This window comes from Micropterus salmoides, unplaced genomic scaffold (assembly GCF_014851395.1).
Source record: "Micropterus salmoides isolate LMB-PRFRI ecotype aquatic unplaced genomic scaffold, ASM1485139v1 Ms_hic_scaffold_8, whole genome shotgun sequence".
NCBI classification, from domain to species: domain Eukaryota; kingdom Metazoa; phylum Chordata; class Actinopteri; order Centrarchiformes; family Centrarchidae; genus Micropterus; species Micropterus salmoides.
The window spans coordinates 15,964,584-15,986,314 of NW_024044570.1; the positions used below are offsets into that span (position 1 = coordinate 15,964,584).

At 39.3% G+C, this 21,731-nt stretch overlaps 2 protein-coding genes across 2 annotated transcripts; both read left to right on the plus strand.

Moving 5' to 3' along the window:
- The first annotated feature begins 1,945 nt into the window (after positions 1 to 1,945).
- Positions 1,946 to 17,015, plus strand: LOC119893880 (protogenin B-like). Its single transcript, XM_038706258.1, is given in 21 exon segments — positions 1,946 to 2,082; positions 2,799 to 3,098; positions 5,847 to 5,991; positions 6,158 to 6,177; positions 6,180 to 6,290; positions 6,374 to 6,670; positions 6,871 to 7,030; positions 7,144 to 7,391; positions 8,034 to 8,198; positions 8,479 to 8,784; positions 9,586 to 9,771; positions 11,670 to 11,765; positions 11,872 to 11,940; positions 11,943 to 12,057; positions 12,261 to 12,388; positions 12,552 to 12,722; positions 13,230 to 13,412; positions 13,973 to 14,096; positions 14,213 to 14,351; positions 14,476 to 14,583; positions 14,668 to 17,015. Coding segments are annotated over 21 exon segments (3,552 nt in total). The 5' UTR covers positions 1,946 to 2,015; the 3' UTR covers positions 15,082 to 17,015.
- Positions 17,016 to 18,008: 993 nt separating this feature from the next.
- rsl24d1 (ribosomal L24 domain containing 1) lies at positions 18,009 to 21,048 on the plus strand. The gene is made up of 6 exons (XM_038706318.1): positions 18,009 to 18,166; positions 19,588 to 19,701; positions 19,781 to 19,853; positions 19,954 to 20,017; positions 20,145 to 20,230; positions 20,622 to 21,048. The coding sequence occupies exons 1-6, from the start codon at positions 18,086 to 18,088 to the stop codon at positions 20,696 to 20,698; spliced, it is 495 nt and encodes a 164-aa protein (XP_038562246.1). The 5' UTR covers positions 18,009 to 18,085; the 3' UTR covers positions 20,699 to 21,048.
- Positions 21,049 to 21,731: the final 683 nt, after the last annotated feature.

The window sequence follows — 21,731 nt, forward strand, 5'->3', positions numbered from 1 at the left end:
CATTACACTACTCTCTCCTCATTTGATTGGATAATGTGGATATTGAGTATTGAGATTCATGTTTGTGGCAGCGATCCCTTAAAATCATTGCACAACCATTCATAGACATTGTTGAGAATAACAAGTTACAGCTTTTGGAAGGCACAACACATTTCCCAGTCTGAATGTGACGACTGCATTTACCTGTACCAGTGGACGGGTGTTTTGCTGATACAGCATGGCTGATCTCACAGCTGAAGCCCATTGTGTTGCTATTGAATGAGATGGGAGGGTCATTGTCAAAAGGCACGGTCGCTGGATCAATATCTGAATTAATTAGGCAGCTGACTTGCAGCCATCAATATCTCCTCAGAATTACAAGGTTCTGTGGTAGAAGCAGATGCCGTTCACTGTGACCTTATTATCAGTGGCCTTTGGTAACTGATAATTCACTATTTTCATCTTATTTTGTTGTCCTGAATACACAGAAAGGAAGATCTTATTGGGTTACTACATGGTAAAATCAGTAGCTGATTACTAAGTTTGTAGTTTGAAGGGTCTGTAGACCTGATCAGAGCTTGACATGTATGAGCATTTCAGCTTTAGCGTGTAAACTGTTTGAAAAACTACTCTCAAGTAAGTCTACTCATTGTTATTTAAAAAAAACTAAAAATCATTAATTTGTCTCTGAGGACTTATCACACTATAAAACATACCTCCTCTTGCTTCCTTAGACCCTCTATTTGGATAAGGAAAAACTCCCCTAAAACACTTTAACAGGAAAAAATGGAGAAACCAAAGGGAAAAAAGAGCAACAGAGGAGAGATCCCACTTCCAGAACAGGCAGACACACAATAAATATTTTATATACAAAAGCAGTAGTGAAATAACAACACAGAGAAACAGAATATTATAGGTAAATAAATTGCAAGCGTGTGAAGGATCAGATGTCGAGCAACTTTTAGGTACAGTTAAGCAGAACCGGGTCTGGTGTCAAGACCTTTGCCATGATTCAGGAAGTCTCATTTAGATCTAGATATGTTTTATGAGAAAGACCTTAGAACTAATTACATGTATGCAACATCACAACAAAACAATCCAGTCACACAATGCTTTTAACACCTACACAGACACATGCAGTAGGCTGTTATTCAAAGTATTTGTAAGAGGCTAAAGCGCAAAACTCAAGGATGCCAGAGGGAGAAACTACAGATTGTGTTAAAGTGCAATGTTAAAAGAGTTCTGTCCTCTGCACTTGCTAAAATCCCTAGTTGTTTAAGTCAAATGTTAAAAATAAATATACATTAGCAGGACATACCGACCCCATTTGGGTCTTATATATGTGAACCTCTTCTGAGAAAACCGTTGCTGCCAGTTTCAAATCATCATGTCAAACACAGTAAAGATGGACACTGTTTCCCAAGTGTCAGACTTTTTTATGTGAAGATGAAACCATATTATCATCTTGTTGCTGCAGTTTACTTTCTCCCCAGACACAAATTCAAAAATTATACTGCAGAATGTTCTGGGTGTATACGTGTATGCATACACCCTTTGCATATAAATAAATGTATATAGCCTATGGTTTTATTTTATTTTATTTATTTTAATGTTACCATATTTTAATACACATTTAATTATCTGCAAAGTGTGTGTGTATGTACTTTTATTTTGTTATACAACATTGTGTTGTATAATGGCAAATAAACAACCTTGTAACCTTGTAACCTTATCCTGTAGGTGAGGTGTGCAATGAATGAAATTGCTATGAAGTTTTCCAGTTCTGCATTTTGTGACAGTTTCTCCTGGGAGCCCCTGGGGCCCTGGACCTCAGTTTGAGACACTCACCAGCGCTTGCTCCTGGCATGTGCGGTCTGCGCATGTGTGATAGGGAGGGGTGTGGGTCGGGGGACACCCCTGTAGAGCCGTTGGTCCTCCGCTGCTGGCAGAAGTGATTTTGGGGATATACCACACGGACGGCACGCAGGAGAGCGGCGGCTCGCGGTGGGGTGAAAATGTCACAGCTATCCGGATAAATGGCGAAGTTTAAGATGAAAGTCCACCAGCACTGGCTGCTTTTTGTTTTGTTTCTTCCTTTATCAAGTAAGTGTCCTGTTTTTGTTAACGTTACAGATTTTATATCGTTATTAACACATTATTTGCTGTCCACGCACGGACTGTTAAATGCAGGTAACGTTAACGTTCGCGTTAACTGCCAGTAACGTTAGCTTCTCTCTGAAACAGATGTTTAACTAATTTGTTAAAAGACAACGTTGTTTTGTGAAACTCGTTGACTAATTTAAGTGGAGCTATCAAGACAGGTTGTTCAACATTATCTGTATATTTTTAGTCCTGTTTCTCACATGTCAGTTAACTGTTACGTTGTTTCAGAGACTACGTTCATGTCTGATATTTGTGGCAGAAAATAATGAAACACCATTAACGTTATTTCTGAAAGATAAATGTGTTTTTTTTTATCAGGGTAGCACATTATACACCAACGCATGGTAACCATCTTAATACAGCTGTGATATTTTAACATTTGTGAGAGGACAGACCTTTAATGTGTGTGTGTGTGTGTGCGTGTGTGTGTGTTAATACGGTACTAATAAATTAATGTTTGTAAACAACATCATTCTATAAGGGCTTTTTTTATGGTTTCCTGTAATAGCAATGTAGTTTTCTTATAATATTCCTGTAGTATGTATGATATGTGGTCTATCAGGCCACACATCATAGTTATTGTTGTGCAGCTGTAGTCTTGCATTACTGAGAAACATAATCAAGTCTTTACTGATGGGCCCATTCTTTTCTTCCAGGTGTTTTATGTTTCAGCGAGTTGTCCTTCATCACAGAGCCCAGTGATGTTACTCTACTACCAAAGGACCCTGCTGTCTTAGACTGTCAGGCTCATGGGCAGCCTCCAGTCACCATCAAGTGGCTAAAGAATGGAGTTCGGTTGGCAGAAAGTGAGCACATACAGTTTCTGCCCAACGGATCCTTGTACATACCAAAAATAAAGCATACCAAGGAGGAATCTGATGAAGGATTCTACCAGTGCCTGTCCCAGAACAAATATGGAGCTATCCTAAGCCAAAGATCACGTCTGACTATCGCAAGTAAGTATGGAGCTCAGAGTGTAAGGAATTCTCTGGGGTTGACATGGTTTCCACTGGGACCAAGATGAAGATGGGTTAAATGTGTGATATATAGTGATATGCTTTTTGTGCTGTCAACGTGCAGGCATCAGAATGGCAAGTTCATGGGTTATTAAGGAGATGGGAAGCAGATGTATCCTACCCCACTCTTTTTTTCCTTTTACTGAGGAAAAACCTCTAAAGTCTGGATTTCCATGTTTTTAGGAGAAGTACTCAGGAAACATTGACAAAAAGTTAGAAATTAGCCTTTATCTCCCATCTGATGTTAGTGGCATTGCATTTTCACTGCAGACTGTGAATCTGTGTAATTGCTGAATGGTCTGCTACACAGAGGAATCTCTGAAAGGCCATTTGCCTTTTAGCCTTTGTTTGGAGTAACCCTGACCTCCCCAGAAGAAAAGGCTAGGTTTTCAGGGCATTTGTTTGTCCACATATCAGTGGACAGGACAGCTGTGTCTATTCAATGGGCCTGGTCTCCCATGGACACTTCTCACAGGTCTTAGAAGGGATATCCCATGAGTGGTGTCATGGAAACTAGCATGGCCTTCAGAAATATATTGATTTTGACACTGACACTGACACGGTGTATAAAATGTTTTGAGCAATATGTGCTAATACTTAATAGTACAAAATTACAAAGAACTAGATACAACTATCAACCAGGAAGCAATTTATAAATATAGAAATACATTCAGGAAAACAAATCTTATAGGTTTAGAAACACACCAACTCTGCACTGACAATGTTGTTGTGATAGTTGTCAATCTATTAAAGGACTAGAAAAAAAATCAGTTTTCTAAAAGATGACCACATAAAACCCCTCAAAAGTCAAGTTTGAGTCTGGCGTCCAGCCTTTGTCAGTGAAAGGGTTAAAGTTTTTTGGTCAGATGTAGGCGGGGAGTGGAGGATGGGCCTCCTCTGTGCTCCCCTTCTGTCCAGAGCTCCTGGGGGTCAGGGGTCAGCAAGGAAAGGCTTTGTGATGTCACTGGCCTGCTCTCGCTGGGCTGCCCTGCTGTTCTCTCCCCCTAGCCTACAATCCCTTTCACTGGATCAGTCCCTCTGTTGCCCTGTCAAGCAGAGCGCTTTTGTTAAAGAAAGGCCAGTTTGTCATGTGAATGAGTGGGCCTGATATACCACTAAATAGTGTTGATCCTTTCAAAACATTACATTCAGGAAGTATTTTCCTTGTAGTTCTAAGACTGCTGCATAGCCAGTTTTAGCACCTCTTGGATTTACAGAGGTGTCAGATATCTCATATTTCTCACATTGTTCGCAAAACAAGTACATACGTGCTTTACTATTATAATTTATTACTACTGTAGGATTTGATATAGGATATAAACAACATAAGACTCAAAAGGTTCTCTTTTGTAGACTAATGGTAAAAAGACTTCGATCTGGTTCCCAGTTTGGGCTAAAATTGAATGGACAGGGGGTTGAAGCGAACTTTGACCTCTTTAAAGAAACCTTTGTGCTGTTTGACCTAGACATTGATTTGTTCTGTACAACAGAGGTGACCATATTAGCAGATCAGTCTGTGCAGACCACACCCACCATCTACATCACTGATCCCAGTGAGAGTGAAGACGGTCTGTTTTCTCTCAGTGGAGTGTAAACAACATATTGTTTTCACCTTCTTACCAGGTGCCAAGGCCCTTTTTTGATCCTCATCAATGAGGAGACAGATTAGATGGATCATTCCCGACTTCATGATAATACTGACTACTGGAAGATAATTGTAAATGTATTTTAGCTTGGGATCTAGTCATTAACAAACCCTAAACCAAATCCTACTGTCATTTCAGAGGAATAATTCACAAACAAACCATAAAGGTCCTGGTTTAAGCTAACCCCCTAATGTGCTTCATATAAGCAGGGCTACAGGTGTATCTATGTAATATTGATGAGATTGACTTTAATTAAAGGACAGCCCTTAAATGTGTTGTTTCAGTGGGAGAATAGGGTATTGATTGTGTTTAATATGAGATTGACTTCCTTCCTGTGAGTAAGAGGGAGGGAGAGAATTATCACATTAATCAATTAAAGTCATTACAAATCTTACAGCGAATCCTGGAGATGAATACAGATTGGGTGTTGCTTATTTGTGGTGATTATTGAAGGACCTTTGAATGTAGATAAATCAAATGAGAGCAAATTGTGAACAGTTGTTTTAGTGATTTTAAAGCAAGTATGTTTATATTTAATCAGTGTCTAAATAGCTGGATCTAAGTTTAGCATTTACATATGCATAGTTATTAGATTTGTGCAACATGAAACTGGCAAAATGGCACATTACCTATATATAGCATGTCGATCCTGATTTCTGTTCCTTGTAATTGCTTGAAATCCTTCTTATGCGAAGGGAATTGCCCATAATAATTCATCATTCAGTGTCATTCTTCAATTGATCCATTGATTGGACCAGCTGGTCAGTATGGCTCATCTGCTCAAAAGCAAGATTATGGTGTCTCACAAAAATCAATTCCTTTCATATAATCAATTAACATCTATCAAAGTCAGGGCTTTGCATGCATAATCTATGCATCATATAATCTATCTACCAAAAGTGAAAGAAAATGTAAGCCCAGTACTAAAACAAATCATACATAAAACCAGTTGATTTCATAATAAGTTAATATGGTGGCTTTTAGTTGAAATGTTCTACTGCTGATACTTCCAGCCTTCATTGATCATTTATTTTCTCCACAGGTATCTCAGAGTTTGTGTTGCATCCTGTGCCAGTGGTGCTGACTGAGGGCTCTGTGGCGCGATTCTCCTGTGCGGTCACCTCCAGCCCTCCTGCCACCATCACCTGGGAGCTCAACCAAAGCACATTGCCCCTACAGACAGACAGGTGCCTACATAGATTCTCTGAGTCCTTTTAGACACCATCATACAGTGTTTATGTAATCCACTTGTGTTTAACATGTATTTGTAACCTAGAAGCAGCTCCTAAATTCTGTTGCCGTTCAAATATACCCTTCTAGTTTGATCCTAATGTTGCCTTTGTATGTTCCTAGAATAACTGTTTTGCCCAACGGAATCTTCATATCCACAATGTACAACTGGAAGATGCTGGACGGTATCGATGTGTGGCAACTAACATCGGTAGCCGTTTGAAGAGTAGAGAAGCCACATTGGCAGTCAACCAAGGTACAGAGCATTAAACATTAAACCATCATATTATATAGGGAACTTTAAATTATTTTTTTTAATGTTTTTCTTTTCTTGTTAAGGTGCGGGCCCTAAACCACGTCAGAGGCCCAGAATCATTGCTGGACCTCAGAACGTCACAGTTTCCCTTCACCAAACTGTGGTGCTGGAGTGTGTGGCCACAGGCAATCCCTGCCCCATCATCTCCTGGAGCCGTGCTGACAGTAAACCCATTGATGTGTACAACGCCAAAGTGCTGGGCAATGGCAATCTGGTCATTACTGATGTCAATTCCAAGCACAGTGGGGTCTACCTCTGCAGGGCCACCACCCCGGGAACCCGCAACTACACTATTGCTGCAGCCAACCTCACAGTTCAAGGTACAGTAAACTCTTAGTTACTGCATTGGTTCTTAGACCACATCTCCTGTCTGCTTCTTATATTCCATTTGCCTTAACGCAACAATAGCGTGTGAGCTCATTTTTATATTCAGAGAATAAGTCAGTGTTGTTTTGTGGGTTATTAAATAGTAAGCAATAGACGGTGTTTTAATCAATTTTCTCTTACACCTCTGTTTCAGTGCCTCCATCCATTGTCGAGAGGCCTGAAAGCCAGACCCGTCCAAGAGCAGGCACTGCCCGGTTTATGTGCCAAGCAGAGGGAGTTCCCCCGCCACGCATCAGCTGGCTAAAGAATGGTGAAGAGGTTCACTTAAATGGAAGGATTAAGATGTACAACAGGTATTGCACAACAGGAGTAGTGGTCACAATCAGACAACCATATAGGTACTGCCTTAATCTAACAGTATTGAGTCTGGTTAGCGCCAGTTAATATTTTCTTTGTTGTTTCACAGTAAATTGGTGATTACCCAGATCATCCCTGAGGATGATGCCATCTATCAGTGCATGGCAGAGAGTGAACAGGGTTCTGTGCTGTCTTTGGCTCGCCTTATTGTTGTCATGTCCGAGGACAGGCCCAGTGCACCAAGAAATATCCATGCTGAGACCATCTCAAGCTCTGCTATCTTGCTGGCCTGGGAGAGACCCCTCTACAATGCAGACAAAGTCATTGCCTACTCCATACATTATATGAAGGCTGAAGGTAAGACCAAAACGAAGAACCATTTCGTTATGTTTTTCATATGAGCTTAAAAGGGTCTGTTGAGAACTGAGAGGGATGAAGGTGTGAAAAGATGCCAAATGACAACAAGAAACCACAATAAGCTATTTCACCCTCTCACATTTGATCAGCTTTCCATGGCGAAGGCCATCTGTTGTTACTGCACAGAGCAGGGGTCAAGGAGAACCCTGAATGGCAACTTCACTGAAATAACAACAGGCTTAGCCTGCCTATTGTCCACTCCCCAGCTCATTCTGGTTGCAGTTAAAGGGACAGTGTAGATTTTGAAAAGCCCCACAGTCTTGCAAACCAGTAGGTTAAGGAGATATTTAACTTTAACCATTAAAATGTCAGTTATGTAACTCTATGAAGTCAAGCCTGCCTTCGTAGTAAACAAAGTTTTAGACATTTAAGTAGACTTGATTTAAGAGGCCTGGAAGCAGTTATGTGGCTGTGGCTTGCATTAAACATGTTGATAGAAAAGACGAGTGACATTCAGAAACTGCAAGTATCAAGCCTTTCAAAACACTGACTGTTAACCTTTCATAGATGCCACTCCTTCTTTGGATAATCAGAATCTATACCCCAACCTACTTCTCTTCTTTATACTCTGTTGCATGTCAGGTCTAAACAACGAAGAATACCAAGTTGTCATTGGTAACGACACGACCAGTTACATCATCGATGACCTTGAGCCAGCTCGAAACTACAGCTTTTACGTTGTGGCTTATATGCCAATGGGAGCCAGTCGTATGTCAGACCAAGTCAGTCAGCATACCCTGGAGGATGGTAAGCATAGAGCATTGAGACTTGCAGCATTCCTTGCAATAAATCACTCTGGTAGTTAAGCTAAAATGCTTGCAAGTGATGTATGTACAGAGCACATTTTGAGGACTTCAGGGGGATGGGCATGCTGTTGCACGATTTTCTTGTATATTCTGCTCACTTACAGCAAATTTGTGGAAATGATAAATAGGAATATGACAGTTTAGCTTTTTGCCAGCGTGTTTGTATTCTGTAAGAAATTCATCACTTGTTCAGAGTCAATTATATCCTTGTCTTTCCGCAGTGCCTTTGCGTACCCCAGAGCTAAGTCTGACCAGCCACAGCTCTACAGATATCCAGGTGAGCTGGCAGCCGCTGCCCGCCAAGTTGAGCCGTGGTCGGGTGTCTGCATACAGACTATCTTATCGTACAGCTGCGGACAACACTGTCACCTCTGTGGAGGTACCTCAGAACAGCACTGAATATGTGCTGGAGGGCCTGCAGCCTGACACTATCTACCTGCTCCGCATGGCTGCAGCCACTCGTGTGGGCTGGTGTGAGCCTTCCGCATGGACCTCACACCGTACCTCCAAGATCTCTAGCAACAAAGGTAAACCTGCAGACGGCTGAAAATTTCCTGAAAATCACCTGGTTGTATAGAGCAGTTTTGTTCATTTAATTTGTGACAAAGTTTCCATGGATTGTGTGATTGAATTTATTATTAGGGTCAAAAACAGGCATCTTCAGTAGGGTAAGAAGCAAAAAAGGAGTTCACGAGTTCTACGTAGTGATAGAATCACGTTGCTCCAAACTTGTAACTGGCTATACTTTTGCTTTTGTCACATGGCGGTTTTGTTGCTCTTAGAATACCAGGAGGATCACTAGAGCTCTTCCAGAGTGGTCGGCTTAAGGCTAGAGTTTGCTCTTGTAGCATTGTCCCACAGTCTTTGTGTTGGTTACTCAGAACCTTTGCCCTTCGCTGTCAGTGATGTTAGAGCGGCCTCAGTCATGGGTCATAAAGAGAGGGCCTCAGGCATTTATGTGGGGGAAAGAATAGCCCCTTTTCATGGTATGGTGTGTTGGGGGAGGCTGTTTGTCCAACAAAGCTGTATTTCTTGTTTTCAAAAGTTTAGGTATATATTTAGGTGATGTAGAGCAGCACAGCCGATAGACTTATACTTTTTTATTGGCGGACAAGGTCTTGAACACAGATACTAGTGAATGAACAATAGATTTGTATGTGCATTGGTAAGAAACCATTGTGTTTATGATGATGGTCTTTTATCCATGCATCGATTTGTATACCCAGTGTGTTGCTATTGTTGTTCATAGGTTTGGTCTTCCTTTGTGTTCATCAGGATTTTAAAAATGAGTTCGTATTGATCCCATGCCTGCTGCCTCTGCCTCCTAGTGCCTTCAGCCCCTGCTCTTCAACTTGAGCCGCTTAACTGCACCTCCATTGCGGCACACTGGCAAACCTCCCCAGGACCTGTGGCTGTCCAGGGTTACCGGCTGTGTTACCACGAGGAAGGCCAACCAGAGCAGCCCATCATCCAGCTGCAGGCACAGACCCATACCTACACCATCAGTGGCCTTGGTGAGTGAAACACTCTTGTTTTCGTAGTTGTCTAGTTGTGAGATGATGGGATAGTGGAGCTGATGAAAATCATTATCCATATTCGACCATGTTAGTGCATTTCTACCACTTAGACCTATGATTTGGTGTAGAGGCAACAGAGACTTACCAATAAGTTCTTACTCAAATGGGTTTCTTTTACATTTTCCAATTTAATTCAGTGGGCAGTTGGATGGTGCATTTGCATTTTCACCCTCTGTCCTGATCAATATGGGCTGACCCCTCTTGCCTAACCAGCAGCCCTCTCCAGTCTGGCTGTGTATTGTGTGAAACATGCTCCCAGGGTTAGAGGTCGGGGTCCAGATGTCCCTCCCACCACCGTTTCCCATCCCGCAGCTTGCATAATTACCCCTGGCCATTGTGTTGTGTTCAGGGCCAGACCTACCCTGTAAGACCGTGGCCACTACCCCCCTTTTAGCTGGACACTGGAGCATACAAAGAAAGACCCCTGGAATTGGCTGGAGCTGAACCAAGCCACTGACCTCTAGCCATAAGACAGCAGTCCTGGATTAGGACCCTGCCCCCACTGGTCATCTGTGCTGTCTATGTAAATAACCCACAGCAATCTATATGCAATATGAGCCAGGGCCAGTCTAATCAAAACTGTTAACAATATACTTTTGTTTGATGTGATTTTTCAAGTAGTGTGGTTCCTACTCAGTTTATACCCAAAATTTTGTAATAGAAATTTATGTAGATTGTTAGTAACTTTTTTAATTTAAATGCTTTTGTAGTAATAAATTACTAAAAATGTAAAAGCCTTTGATATGGTTCTATATTGATAATTACACACACTGCACACGCTGCTGATCATACCACTGATCTCAATATAAGTTCTGTTTTGGAGCCATGTTTCTTTCTGAATTTCTCCAAGTTTAAGGGCAGTAGGATGCACATGAAAGAGAGAACAAAAGGGGCCCAGCTCCTATCCCACAGTCCTGCGCCCAGATTCCTTGTGTTCTATCTTGGCCTGACCTGGTGACCCCAGTCAAACCCCCCGAGTCCCATGGGCCTAGGATCCTAGCAGCTGAACGCTGCCCCTGGTCAATACAGAGGCCGACCTTTCACACTGGAGGCATAAAACACATTTTAACACTCCCTAAAATGTCCTGATTAGGGAGCTATTGCAATGGTAAAATATAAAATTGTAATGTATAATTTTAAATGGAAGCTTCCCACCCCCCAAACCATAATGGTCTTTCTGATGTCTTTTAGCCAGTGTTTGGTAAAGTCTGTGTCCCATATTTTTTAAGTGTGCAATTCTAAGAAGATCACATTTTACCTCATTTCACCTCTGTAGCCCCACCACCCCGACCCCCAAATTTAGTGATTTGTTTGTATTGTGTTTTAAAACACAACCTTGTGTGAACAGGGTTTCATAGTTGTACAATCTTTATAGGCTTTCAAAAGGGAAAGACAGTATCAGTTTGTGATATTTTTCATACAGCTTATTGATCATGTCACCATATTTATAGGGCCTTGGGGCTGGTTGATCTTTCTCATGCTCTTTACAGATGACAACACATGATAAATGAGAGGTTGGGGTGACTCAGGGAACCATGCATTGACCATGTATGAGGGATGGCTAGTAATAACCTACAAACCTCCCCTCCTGCAGCTAATTGTTGATGTGGCTGCTTTTTAAAAAAAAAAGATGTTGCTCTATTGTTAACCCTCACTTTTGGTATTTTAATAGTGATCTGTCAGGCTTTGGCATTATTAACCAAATACTTGGCCCCATAGGACTATTCATTTGAAAGAAGCTCCTCTGTGCATTTATTTGTCAGTTTGACAAACCTGCATTTTTAGTTTTAGCAGCATGGGCAGAAATAGCTGAAAACTGATTATCTTTATTCCAGATCCAAGGAGAAAGTATCATGTCAAGATTCTAGCAGTCAGTCAAGCTGGAGATGGTTATCAGACAGACCAAACAGTTAGTACTCCGGGATGTGTGTGTAAGTATATTTCTCTGTTGTTCATTTCTAAAGTCTTACAATTTGAAATAGCATATTACATTTTCTCAAATGTGATAAAAATGTACATTTTGTTTGCCTTATTCAGCAGCTAGAGACCAACTGGCAGCATCCCCTCCGCCTCCAGATCATGTGACTGTCTTGGCCAACAATTCATCTGCGTGTCCCTGCGCTGGAGCCGTCCAGCTTTCCCCGCTGGAAAGGCTGTTAGCTATACAGTCCGTTGTACACCTGTAGGCACCCACAATGCCTCGGCTATACGCTACCTACAAATGTAAGCTGAGAGTTGTTTTACCTCTGGCCTCCAAAATATGTTTTTGGTCTGGTTGCATAAGTATTTAAGATGTGTGGATGTGGCCCTTTGGCCCTCATTGGCTGTTTGTAATGATGATATAGGAATTTAATCTTACCATACAGTTGCACATTTTATTCAGTTAGTAACTCTGGCTCATTGTGTATTATGTTGTTTGTCCACAGTGCAAAACAGAGTGTGATGGTTCAGAATTTGGAACCAAACACTCGCTATGAGTTTGTTGTGCGTCTCCATGTGGACCAGATGTCGAGTCCCTGGAGCCCTGTTGTTTACCATCAGACTCTGCCAGCAGGTAATAAATTGGACATCGCTGTAACATCTTTTGCCACGTTGATGGTGCTTTCTGTGTATCCCACAATTTGCTCGACCGTGCACACTCAAATCATAATTGTACATTTCTCAGTAAATTTCTCAGCAAGTGTTGTGTATTATGAATGTGATTTCTCTGTGTACAGCACCTAGTCAACCACCTGCAGGAGTGCGAGTAACTCTGATCGAGGATGACACTGCCCTGGTGTCGTGGAGGGAGCCCACAGAGCCCAATGTGGTTGTTAAACACTATACCATCCTGTACGCTTCCCAGAAAGCCTGGTTGGCTGGACGCTGGCAAGTAATGCAGAGGGAGGGTGAGTAGTGCACTGGATCATGTTATCTGTAAAGTCAATGCAGAAAATATTATGGTAGAAACATGTGTGCCAGCACCAACTCTTACAAACACTTATAGTAATCTTATTGCAATTATATATACTGTAAATAGCAGAAAATTAGATTAGATTTCATTAAGCACAATAAAATAACCACCAAATATACTTTTAGAATTTTCATCCCTCATAGTGTGAGTATGGGAGTGCTGTTCAGGAAACATTTCAATATATCTTGCTTTGTTGAATGTTACTCATTTGCATATATACTACTTAAACATAAGATAATGTTAACTGTATCACCCACCATATAGGCCCCTTCTCTCATCACTTGTTGAAGTGGGTTGTTCGTCACCTGAGAATGCAGCTGTCATAGGGAGCTCTAAAAGATGATACATGCTTTGTAAAGTTATTTATGCAACATTAAAAATGCATCTATATCAGGTTTCTGTATTTCTAATCCCTGCGGTGCATTTCTGCTTCTGTTTACAGGAAGCCATACAATGGCCCTGCTGGAGAAGCTGGAGCTGGGGAACGTCTACCTGGTGAAAATCTGTGCCTCCAACCAGGTCGGTGACGGGCCTTTCTCTAACATTGTGGAGCTGGCACTGAAGCGTGAAAACACCCACCGCAGCAAGAACCCCAGGCACTCTGACAACTTCCCGGATACAACAGGTGAGCATCAAATGATCTACATGATAGAGGTGTCTCACCTGGATGGGTTTAATACATTTTTTTTATATGAAGCTAGTAGTTGACAATAAGCTTATAATTATATGAAAGTAAAGCTATACTCTAGTGTTAGTGTTCTTAGCTTAGCTTGAATTGTCCTATCAAATTTCAGGCTTTATTGTAATTTTAGGGTTGTGATGCCGCTTAGACTTAATTTGAATTCAGCTTTATTAAGTGTATGTCTTTTGTGTTGACAAAATTGCATTTTTACAGTGAGGTGACACTTTGTTGTTGAGTGAGAGTGTTGAGTATTGATTTATAATCATTAGTAAAAAAGGTCTGTGGAGGGTGAATGGAGGTTTCTCTCAAGCCACTAGGAGGCGTAAGTCAGCAATGTTTATTAACAACAATAGATTCACGTGAAGGTTTGTTAAACAGCAGTTTCTAGGTGTGTGAGAGTATTAACTCAGGTTTTCATTCAGTGTTTTCGCTCTGTATTTTAAATAGTTGTAGCTAATGTGTAATTATTTCCCATCTGACACACTGGATTGTTTATCTTCCAGTGTTTTCTGATGGTCTCTACCACATAGACCAGAGGTCTATGACGGGGATTATTGTTGGTGTGAGCATCGCCTTGGCCTGTATTGTTATGTGTGCCTTAATCCTCATCAGCAAGGGCAGACCAAGGTACTGATTATAATCATTTGAAATAATGAAAGGCATTTGAAAGTTATATTATAAAAGATATACAATGTGTTTGTTTCTGACACGTGTTTACATTATTATCTTTGTATGACTAATAGAAAATCCTCCAGTCACAAAGCCATTGCTGTGGGAGCTGCTGAAGATCCACATGCCGGGTTGTCCCTGCCCAATGAACACCATACAGAGAATGTTGAGGTCCTTATACCCATGATAAGTGATCACTTTCTGGATGCCAAGGTGAGACAAACAAAACAGGGCGAATGATCTTCTGATGACTGCTAGTTTCAGGAGTAGAATTTAGTTACATGTTTAATGTTCAAATGTTTAATGTATTTCTCACATATGTTCTCATTCGTTCCAGGGTGGATCTCATGTGGTCATAAATAGTGCCGGTCCTGTCGGCAGCAAGAATCAAAGCAAGAAGTGGCTGCTCATCAAGAGGGAGATCAGGAATCCAGCTCTAAGTGATGTAAGTGTCGTTATTCTTACCAGTCAGCTTTCTTTTCAGTCAGCTGTTCTTTTTTTCATCTGAATTTTAATTTTATCTTTTCAGCTTGAGAGAAGAGCCAGCTTGTACGAGTCTGGCAAAACTGTTCTGAGGTATGAGGAGCATTTAGGTTCAGCGCCCCTGCCACCTTCGTCCCGCGAGATCATCTATGGACCTTTTCACTCGGAGAGCTCTCACACCAGCGAGGGCAGCCAAGAGACGGGAGACTCTGGACACTACTCCAACGAAGAAAGCAACGACGAGTCGAGCAACCCTTCGACCAGCCAAGGCTCCAGACCTGTGTCTTTTGGGCCGGACGATGTTACCACTGTCGCTGAGCTGAAGCAGTCATTTGAAGTGGAAAATGAGGAGATGCTGAGCCATCCTCTCTATCATTCTGCCCCCGACGCTGCCCGGCTCTGCTGTACCCCGGAGGGCTCTCACCCAACCCTGCACACGTCCCAAGCAGTCGGCTCCTGACATCACCTGCCCCGGATATGCTGTCCAGCTGCCAAAGCCACGCCACTTCTACCATGTTTGCTTCCTGAGTTGAGCCCCTCGTTTTATTCCTGAGGCACAAGGGATCAGGAAGCCAGCTGCTGCAATGGAGAAAATGTGCTTTTGCTTCAGATCTACCTCAGGATTTTGTATGAATGTTTCTTATAACATTTAATTTCCTTTTTTTTCTTTTTACTTTCTACCTGTTTCTCAGTGTTTGGCGTTGTCTGTCCTAAACCAAAGCTCACCCATGATGAATGTTACAAAGAATGTCAAAAATGTACTGTGATACATTTTCATTATATTTAATTACTTTCCACTGGAGCAGAGGGTGTAGTCAAGCCCTTTGGACTGATTATCTACCTCTGTTATTGTACATACATTACTACCTCCTTTTCACCACATATTGTGCAGTATTATCTCAAACTCAAGGGACAAGGTGAAAACATTTAATTGCCGTGTCTTGTGACCTCTGTTGGAGCGTTGTTAGCTAGAGGTCCTCATTTATTTTATTTTCTCTCTCTGACCTTTTATTTTCACGGTTGAAAGAGCTTTTGTTTCACATGGTTTCTCTTTGAATGGTGTATGTTGTGAAAATAACAAGTGCATTAGATATTGTCAAACTATTTGAGCTTTATCGTAAAATATTTGGTGTTTTCAGTGCACTGAACTCAAAGCTTTAACATGGCCTTAGTATTGAAAGGGCTTTGCATAATATAGAAGGTGAGATCCAAAGACAGGAAAAATTGTACCCAAAGAGTTTTTCATAATACAATAGATATACTAAGGCAACCAAAAATATAGTGGATGTTTATTGAAGTTGCATTTGCCAAAATATTGTTTTTGCCAATGATGTAAATTTCCCTTAGAATGGTTTGAATGCTTTTCTCAATGTACATTTTCTTGATGCTTTAGTCTGTTGAAAGCTTTAACGCAAGTCCCCCTGGCTTGTGTTCCATTTGCCTTCTAGACCATTGCTAAACGCAGCGGTGATGCCGATGCTATTATCCAAAGAGTTGTCTTCTTCCTCAGATGGGTATGGCTTTTCATTCAGTTGATCCTTGGTACTATGAGGTGGAAATTATTGACACAAGACCAACTATCCAGTGTGTCCTGCCAGTGATGGATGATAAAATGTATTCTTTGTCTAGATAATCATCTGTTACTGTTCACCAATATTACTGTATGGGGAAGAATTCTCTTTCTCTCTCCATAATATTTCCTGTCCAGGTGTGACAATGAAGGATTCTGACTATCAATATGGAAACCCTACGAGTGAAGAGCAACATAATCAATTTTTATATCTTTGTAATACAAATAATCCTAACCAAAGAAACTTTAAGTCTCTGTTATTTAGTGATTTTCTTTGGTTTTCCTTTACATCATTTTCATATAAATGTGATATGATTTCCAAAGGTATCCATTGCTAGAAAGGCATTAACATTTTAAAAGCTTGAGATGTCATAAACTGTTCTGCTGTCTTTTTTTATCGCCATGAGATTTCACCTGAATGATACATAGGTAACATCGTAAATTTTAATTTAGAATGTCTTTTTAGAATGATGTTGAAAACAAAAACATTTCCCAATTTTAATGTGACATTTTAGTAAATTAATAAGGCTGGTTTCAAGTTCAAAGTTTGTCTATGTAATGCATTAATATAAAAGGTTAATTTGAAAGCAACGGATAAATTTGCTGACTTAACTCAGGTGCCAAATGTAGATTTAGAGTGTAGACCTAACTGTTATTATTTAAGGTTTTCTGATGTGTCTGCTTTTGAATACCAAACTACATCTTTTAAACCAAAGTGAGAAACAGAACAAATTTTTTTAAGTGTTGAAATGTTGCAATAGACTTTTTTGATACTCTCAAGATGATCACAAATACTAGATAATAAAATTGTTCTTGGAAAAATACATTTCGTCTCCTTGGGTTTATCAGTGTGTGTGTGTGTGTGTGTGTTTGTGAGCAAATGAAACTCCCTTTTAAATATTATTGAAAAGTTAAGATGATGAGGAATATTTTGAATAACTGTATACTATATACAGTTACCTAGAACATGTACAGATGGTTATAAACAATCGTACGGGCTTTGAGAATAGGTAACAATGAAACTGCCAGATAATCAAATATGTGTTGTTCTGTAAAATGCTTTATACCATAAACAAAAAAAAATAAAAACACAAAACACTAAAAAAATCTTACTAAAGACAATTAATATTAAAACAACCCTCTTTTCAAAACAGTAGATACAGTCTCACCTGTAGTGATATAGTTTTACATTCACTGAACTTTTGACGATTTCTATTTCTTTTCATACATCATGTCACTTTTCTCACATGCTTTCTGTGTGATAAAAACATTCTGCAAATTAAGTAAAGATTTCATCTGAGGCTCTTCTACTCTCACTTTTTAAGCCTTTTCACATTGAAGAGAAATCTACAGTATTCTGCTCATTTACTGTGTAAATATTTAGAGTTACATTTGACTCCATAATCAGTAGAGTCACATGTAAAGGGATAATGCCATGGACATGAGCTGTATGAGATAAAGGGAAGCAGGGAGAATAAGAAAGCTGTGAGACATTCTGTAGGGGTAAATAAATATTAAAATGTTGTACCCTTAAGTGTTAATCATTTGAATAAATAGTGAAACATTTACATTTTCTCATTTGGCAGACACTTTTATCCAAAGTGACTTACATTTGAGGAACAACGGGCATCAAAAAAAATACACCCTCATTTTTAAATTAAACATTTCTGTTCTGAAAAAGTGAACTCCAATGTAACTGTTAATCTAATTAATTAATTAATCAAATCATTATTTTTTACTTTTACATATAATTTTGAACTTTTACGTCAGTGTATCAGAAAGTCCAGCAGGGGGCAGCACATCTCCAACAGGAGCTTCAGCTGACAGGGACGAAGAAGAAGAAGGGGCGGTCTTGTTTTTGTCAGTCGTCGAGCGCAGCACCTCTGCTGTGAAAATGCGTATCGAAAAGTGTTATTTCTGCTCGGGGCCAGTGTACCCTGGACATGGAGCGATGTTTGTACGCAACGACTGTAAGGTATGACACTGTCTTTTTGCCTGAACAATCCTGTAACTTGAACAACTGCTCGTGTTTGGCTGTCAATGTTGGCACGTTAGCAAGCTGGCTAATGTTAGCTTGCTAACATAACGTGTTGTATTCACTCACGTGGGATGAAGACAGGGTTTTGGATTTTTAATAGCTGGCAGACTGTAAAAAAAACCCTCAAACGTGTGAATTCTGTAGTTCACTGATCCACGACTTGAAATTGAAGCAGGTAACGTTAACGTTGATTTTATAATTTGTGAAGTGAAATCCAAGCTACCGTTGATGAGAATCAAATTGATGAAAAGCCCCGACATTTAACTGGCAGGGCCTCAGTGTCGGGTTGTGGAGTAAATGCGCCCTCTGAAGGTGTGCTGTGAAAACAGCACTGCGGGCAAATCATAAACAGTCCCACAGTCTTGCTTCTGAAAACCATAACATCTCTGTGGCGCTTCTAATATTGACTGTCTCGGCGACCTTTTTCAACTTTAAAAGGGTTATTCAAGGGATAATTTTATTTGTATGTATTTATTTTAATCCTTTTTTTTACATTGTGATGTTATGATACTTAGTAGTACATGACATTTTAGTTAGTAATGTTGCTAATAACCTAAACTTATGTTTACTTTTTATGAATTTTATTACAGAATTGTAAACATTTTTTTTCTTGCATTCATAATTATGTTTACGCTGGAAACCCATAGTGTAAACCATGTACAACTTTGAAGATACTGTATTTAACGCAGTGTCGGCATACTAATAAAGCATATTTGAATTCGGAAAAATTTGTATGTCGATTAAAAAAGGAGCTGTGTATAAATATAGCTGTTTATAAACCTTTGTATTATATAGGTTTTTGAGGCTCATACTGATTTAGAGTTGTTTATTTTACAAATCTGATGCAATAAATGGTCTTTTACAAAAAGACATAATTTTTTTTAAAACAATCCCTTAAACTTTGTTACTGAACAACTCTGACCAAGATGTACTGAGGCATTTTACAGTAGAAATATAAACATGCTCGGTCTGTCTGTTCTCTCTGATGGAAAGACTATTAAATGGAAACAGACTGTTTTGTAAACTACCTCTGACACACCTTGGACATTTCTACAGATGCAGTTTGTTGTTATGTACTGGACCACATGAATGCCTATACCAGCGTATCTGTGGTAATCTTTGATTGGTTGAGATACTGGCCGTTATAAATAATTATGTATAAAGATGGAGAGCTTGTAACATTTAACCCTAAATATTAAACTTTTGCACCTTAACTCTGTAGAACTTTGCAATTACAAAATTCCAAATACATTTTGTCTTCCTGCCAAGAAAACTGCTTTACAGGTCTGCATTGTTTTTCTTCTTGAGTTAAACCCTAAATTATTTGTTTTTCTGTCTTTCTTTTTAAATAAATGCAGACTTTCAGATTCTGCAGATCAAAATGCATCAAGAACTTCAAGAAGAAGCGTAACCCAAGAAAGACAAGATGGACCAAAGCATTCAGAAAGGCATCAGGAAAGGAGTTGACAGTGGTGAGAGTATATAAAATGCTATCACATTATCAATAATTTGTTTTACTGTTGCCGATCTAACAAACATCCTCTCTTTCAGGATAATGCTTTGGAGTTCGAGAAACGCAGAAATATACCTGTTAAATATAACAGGGAGCTGTGGGACAAGACAGGTAATGTATACATTTATTTCTCACATGTACATGCTGTGAAAATGTGCAGTCATTTGATTTTTGAACTGGCAAAAAAAAATGTTACTTCAAATTTCTACAGTGGAGGCAATGAAGCGGGTGGAGGAAATAAAACTGAAACGACAGGCAAGATTTATCATGAACAGGTGAGCGATCATTCTTGGGCATATCGTTTACAGCTGTCATCTAATGTTTTTATATAACATGGTATTGACAGGATTAAGAAATCTGTGTTTTTTACTCACCTTTATGTTTTTTGTCTCCAATTTATAGATTAAAGAAGGGCAAACAGTTGGAGAAAGAAGAGGCCATCACCGAAGTGAAGAAAAATATTCACCTTATCAAAGCACCACATGCAGGTAAGCATTATTTGCGTCTCCAAATAGCCAAGTTATACAAGAATTGTGAAATAATGTGCAAGGAATTTTAATTGTTGACATATTTTAATCCATGAAAGAGGTACAGACCAGTGTGACAACAGGCTTACTGTTCAGAAGAAGACAATGCACCTTCATACACTGAACATACTATAAACAATGTACACATAATAATGAAAATAAGATTAGTTTTGTGCCTCTCACTAGAGATGGGCAGCAATTTGAATGAAACTTCTATTTTTATGTATTTTTTTTTATTAAGAAGAAAATCCAGTTGCTGACGGAATAAATATAATACTGCATAAAGAATGTCCTTAACATTAGTCTGTAATATCAGTGTTGTTCACATTTTGCCTTTGTTTGATTTTTACAGGAAAGGCCAAACAAATGGAAGAAAAAATGGTGCAGAAGTTACAAGAGGATGTGGACATGGGGGATGAAGATAATTAATCTTGTACCTCCGGGGGTTTGTTTGTGCAATGAAACTCGAGAGCAAGTTGACCTTGACTTATATAGTACTTCTGTTTTAGAATTAAAATTTCTAAATGGCTGATGATGGACACAGTAATGCATTCAGTTTTAAATTGCTCTGCAAGGACTGAAAGCATTGACCAAACAAAGATCTGCCTCCAAAGCTGCAGCAGTTTACCACACGTGTCCCAGATATTTTCTTGCATGTTATTTCGGACTGTTAAGATTCACTCTATCCTTTTGCATAGTTTAATGTATAACCGTAATGCAGAAAATGATAAAAGGTTACCAACAAAAAATTAATAAACATCTTTTGGGTAATTTTCTTATTTTGTTTCTTATTTTCTGTAACATTAATCCCACTACAACGTTTGCTAAATTAAAAGCAAAGATGCTAACCATAAGCCATTTTACTTTTGTTATATGTGGATTTTTGCTGAAAACCCTTTGCAGTGGGCATTGTTAGTATGAAGAACATTATTGAGGAAGAGATGGTTAGCTGCACTCCACACAAATATATATATATATATATATATATATATATATATATATATATATATATATATATATATATATATATATATATATATAATTAGTATGATGTAAGCACCTCATGTAGCATAAGCCATGTTCATTTCTACAACTGTCACTCATTCAACCAAAAATACTCTATAACAGACAACATTTAAGCCACAAAATGAATATACATTTAAAAGTTTATCAAACCATTTTACTTCCCTTTCTATAGAGAGAAATGTGGCTTAAGATGATTTGACTAGTGTGAAAAGATGGTTTGACTGGCCTTTACCACCTATAACAACATAAACTTGAGAGCTGTTATACAAGACTACAATTAATGCTATGAAAAATAATAAATATCTCCCAGGCCCAAAGAAGTACATCTAAAAAATATTCAGAAGAATCTGTTAACAATTTAGACTATACTGAAGAGTTTTACTGACTCAATGCGTGTATGGAAAGTATTAACTGTTAATTTCTCTATGCGAAGTGT

Bases quoted from the DNA above. Each gene is read 5' to 3' on its own strand.
- rsl24d1 (XM_038706318.1), top strand. From the start codon at position 18,086: ATGCGTATCGAAAAGTGTTATTTCTGCTCGGGGCCAGTGTACCCTGGA. The intron at 18,167-19,587 runs GTATGACACTGT...AAATAAATGCAG, and splicing joins TTGTACGCAACGACTGTAAG to ACTTTCAGATTCTGCAGATC. The intron at 20,018-20,144 runs GTGAGCGATCAT...TCCAATTTATAG, and splicing joins GCAAGATTTATCATGAACAG to ATTAAAGAAGGGCAAACAGT.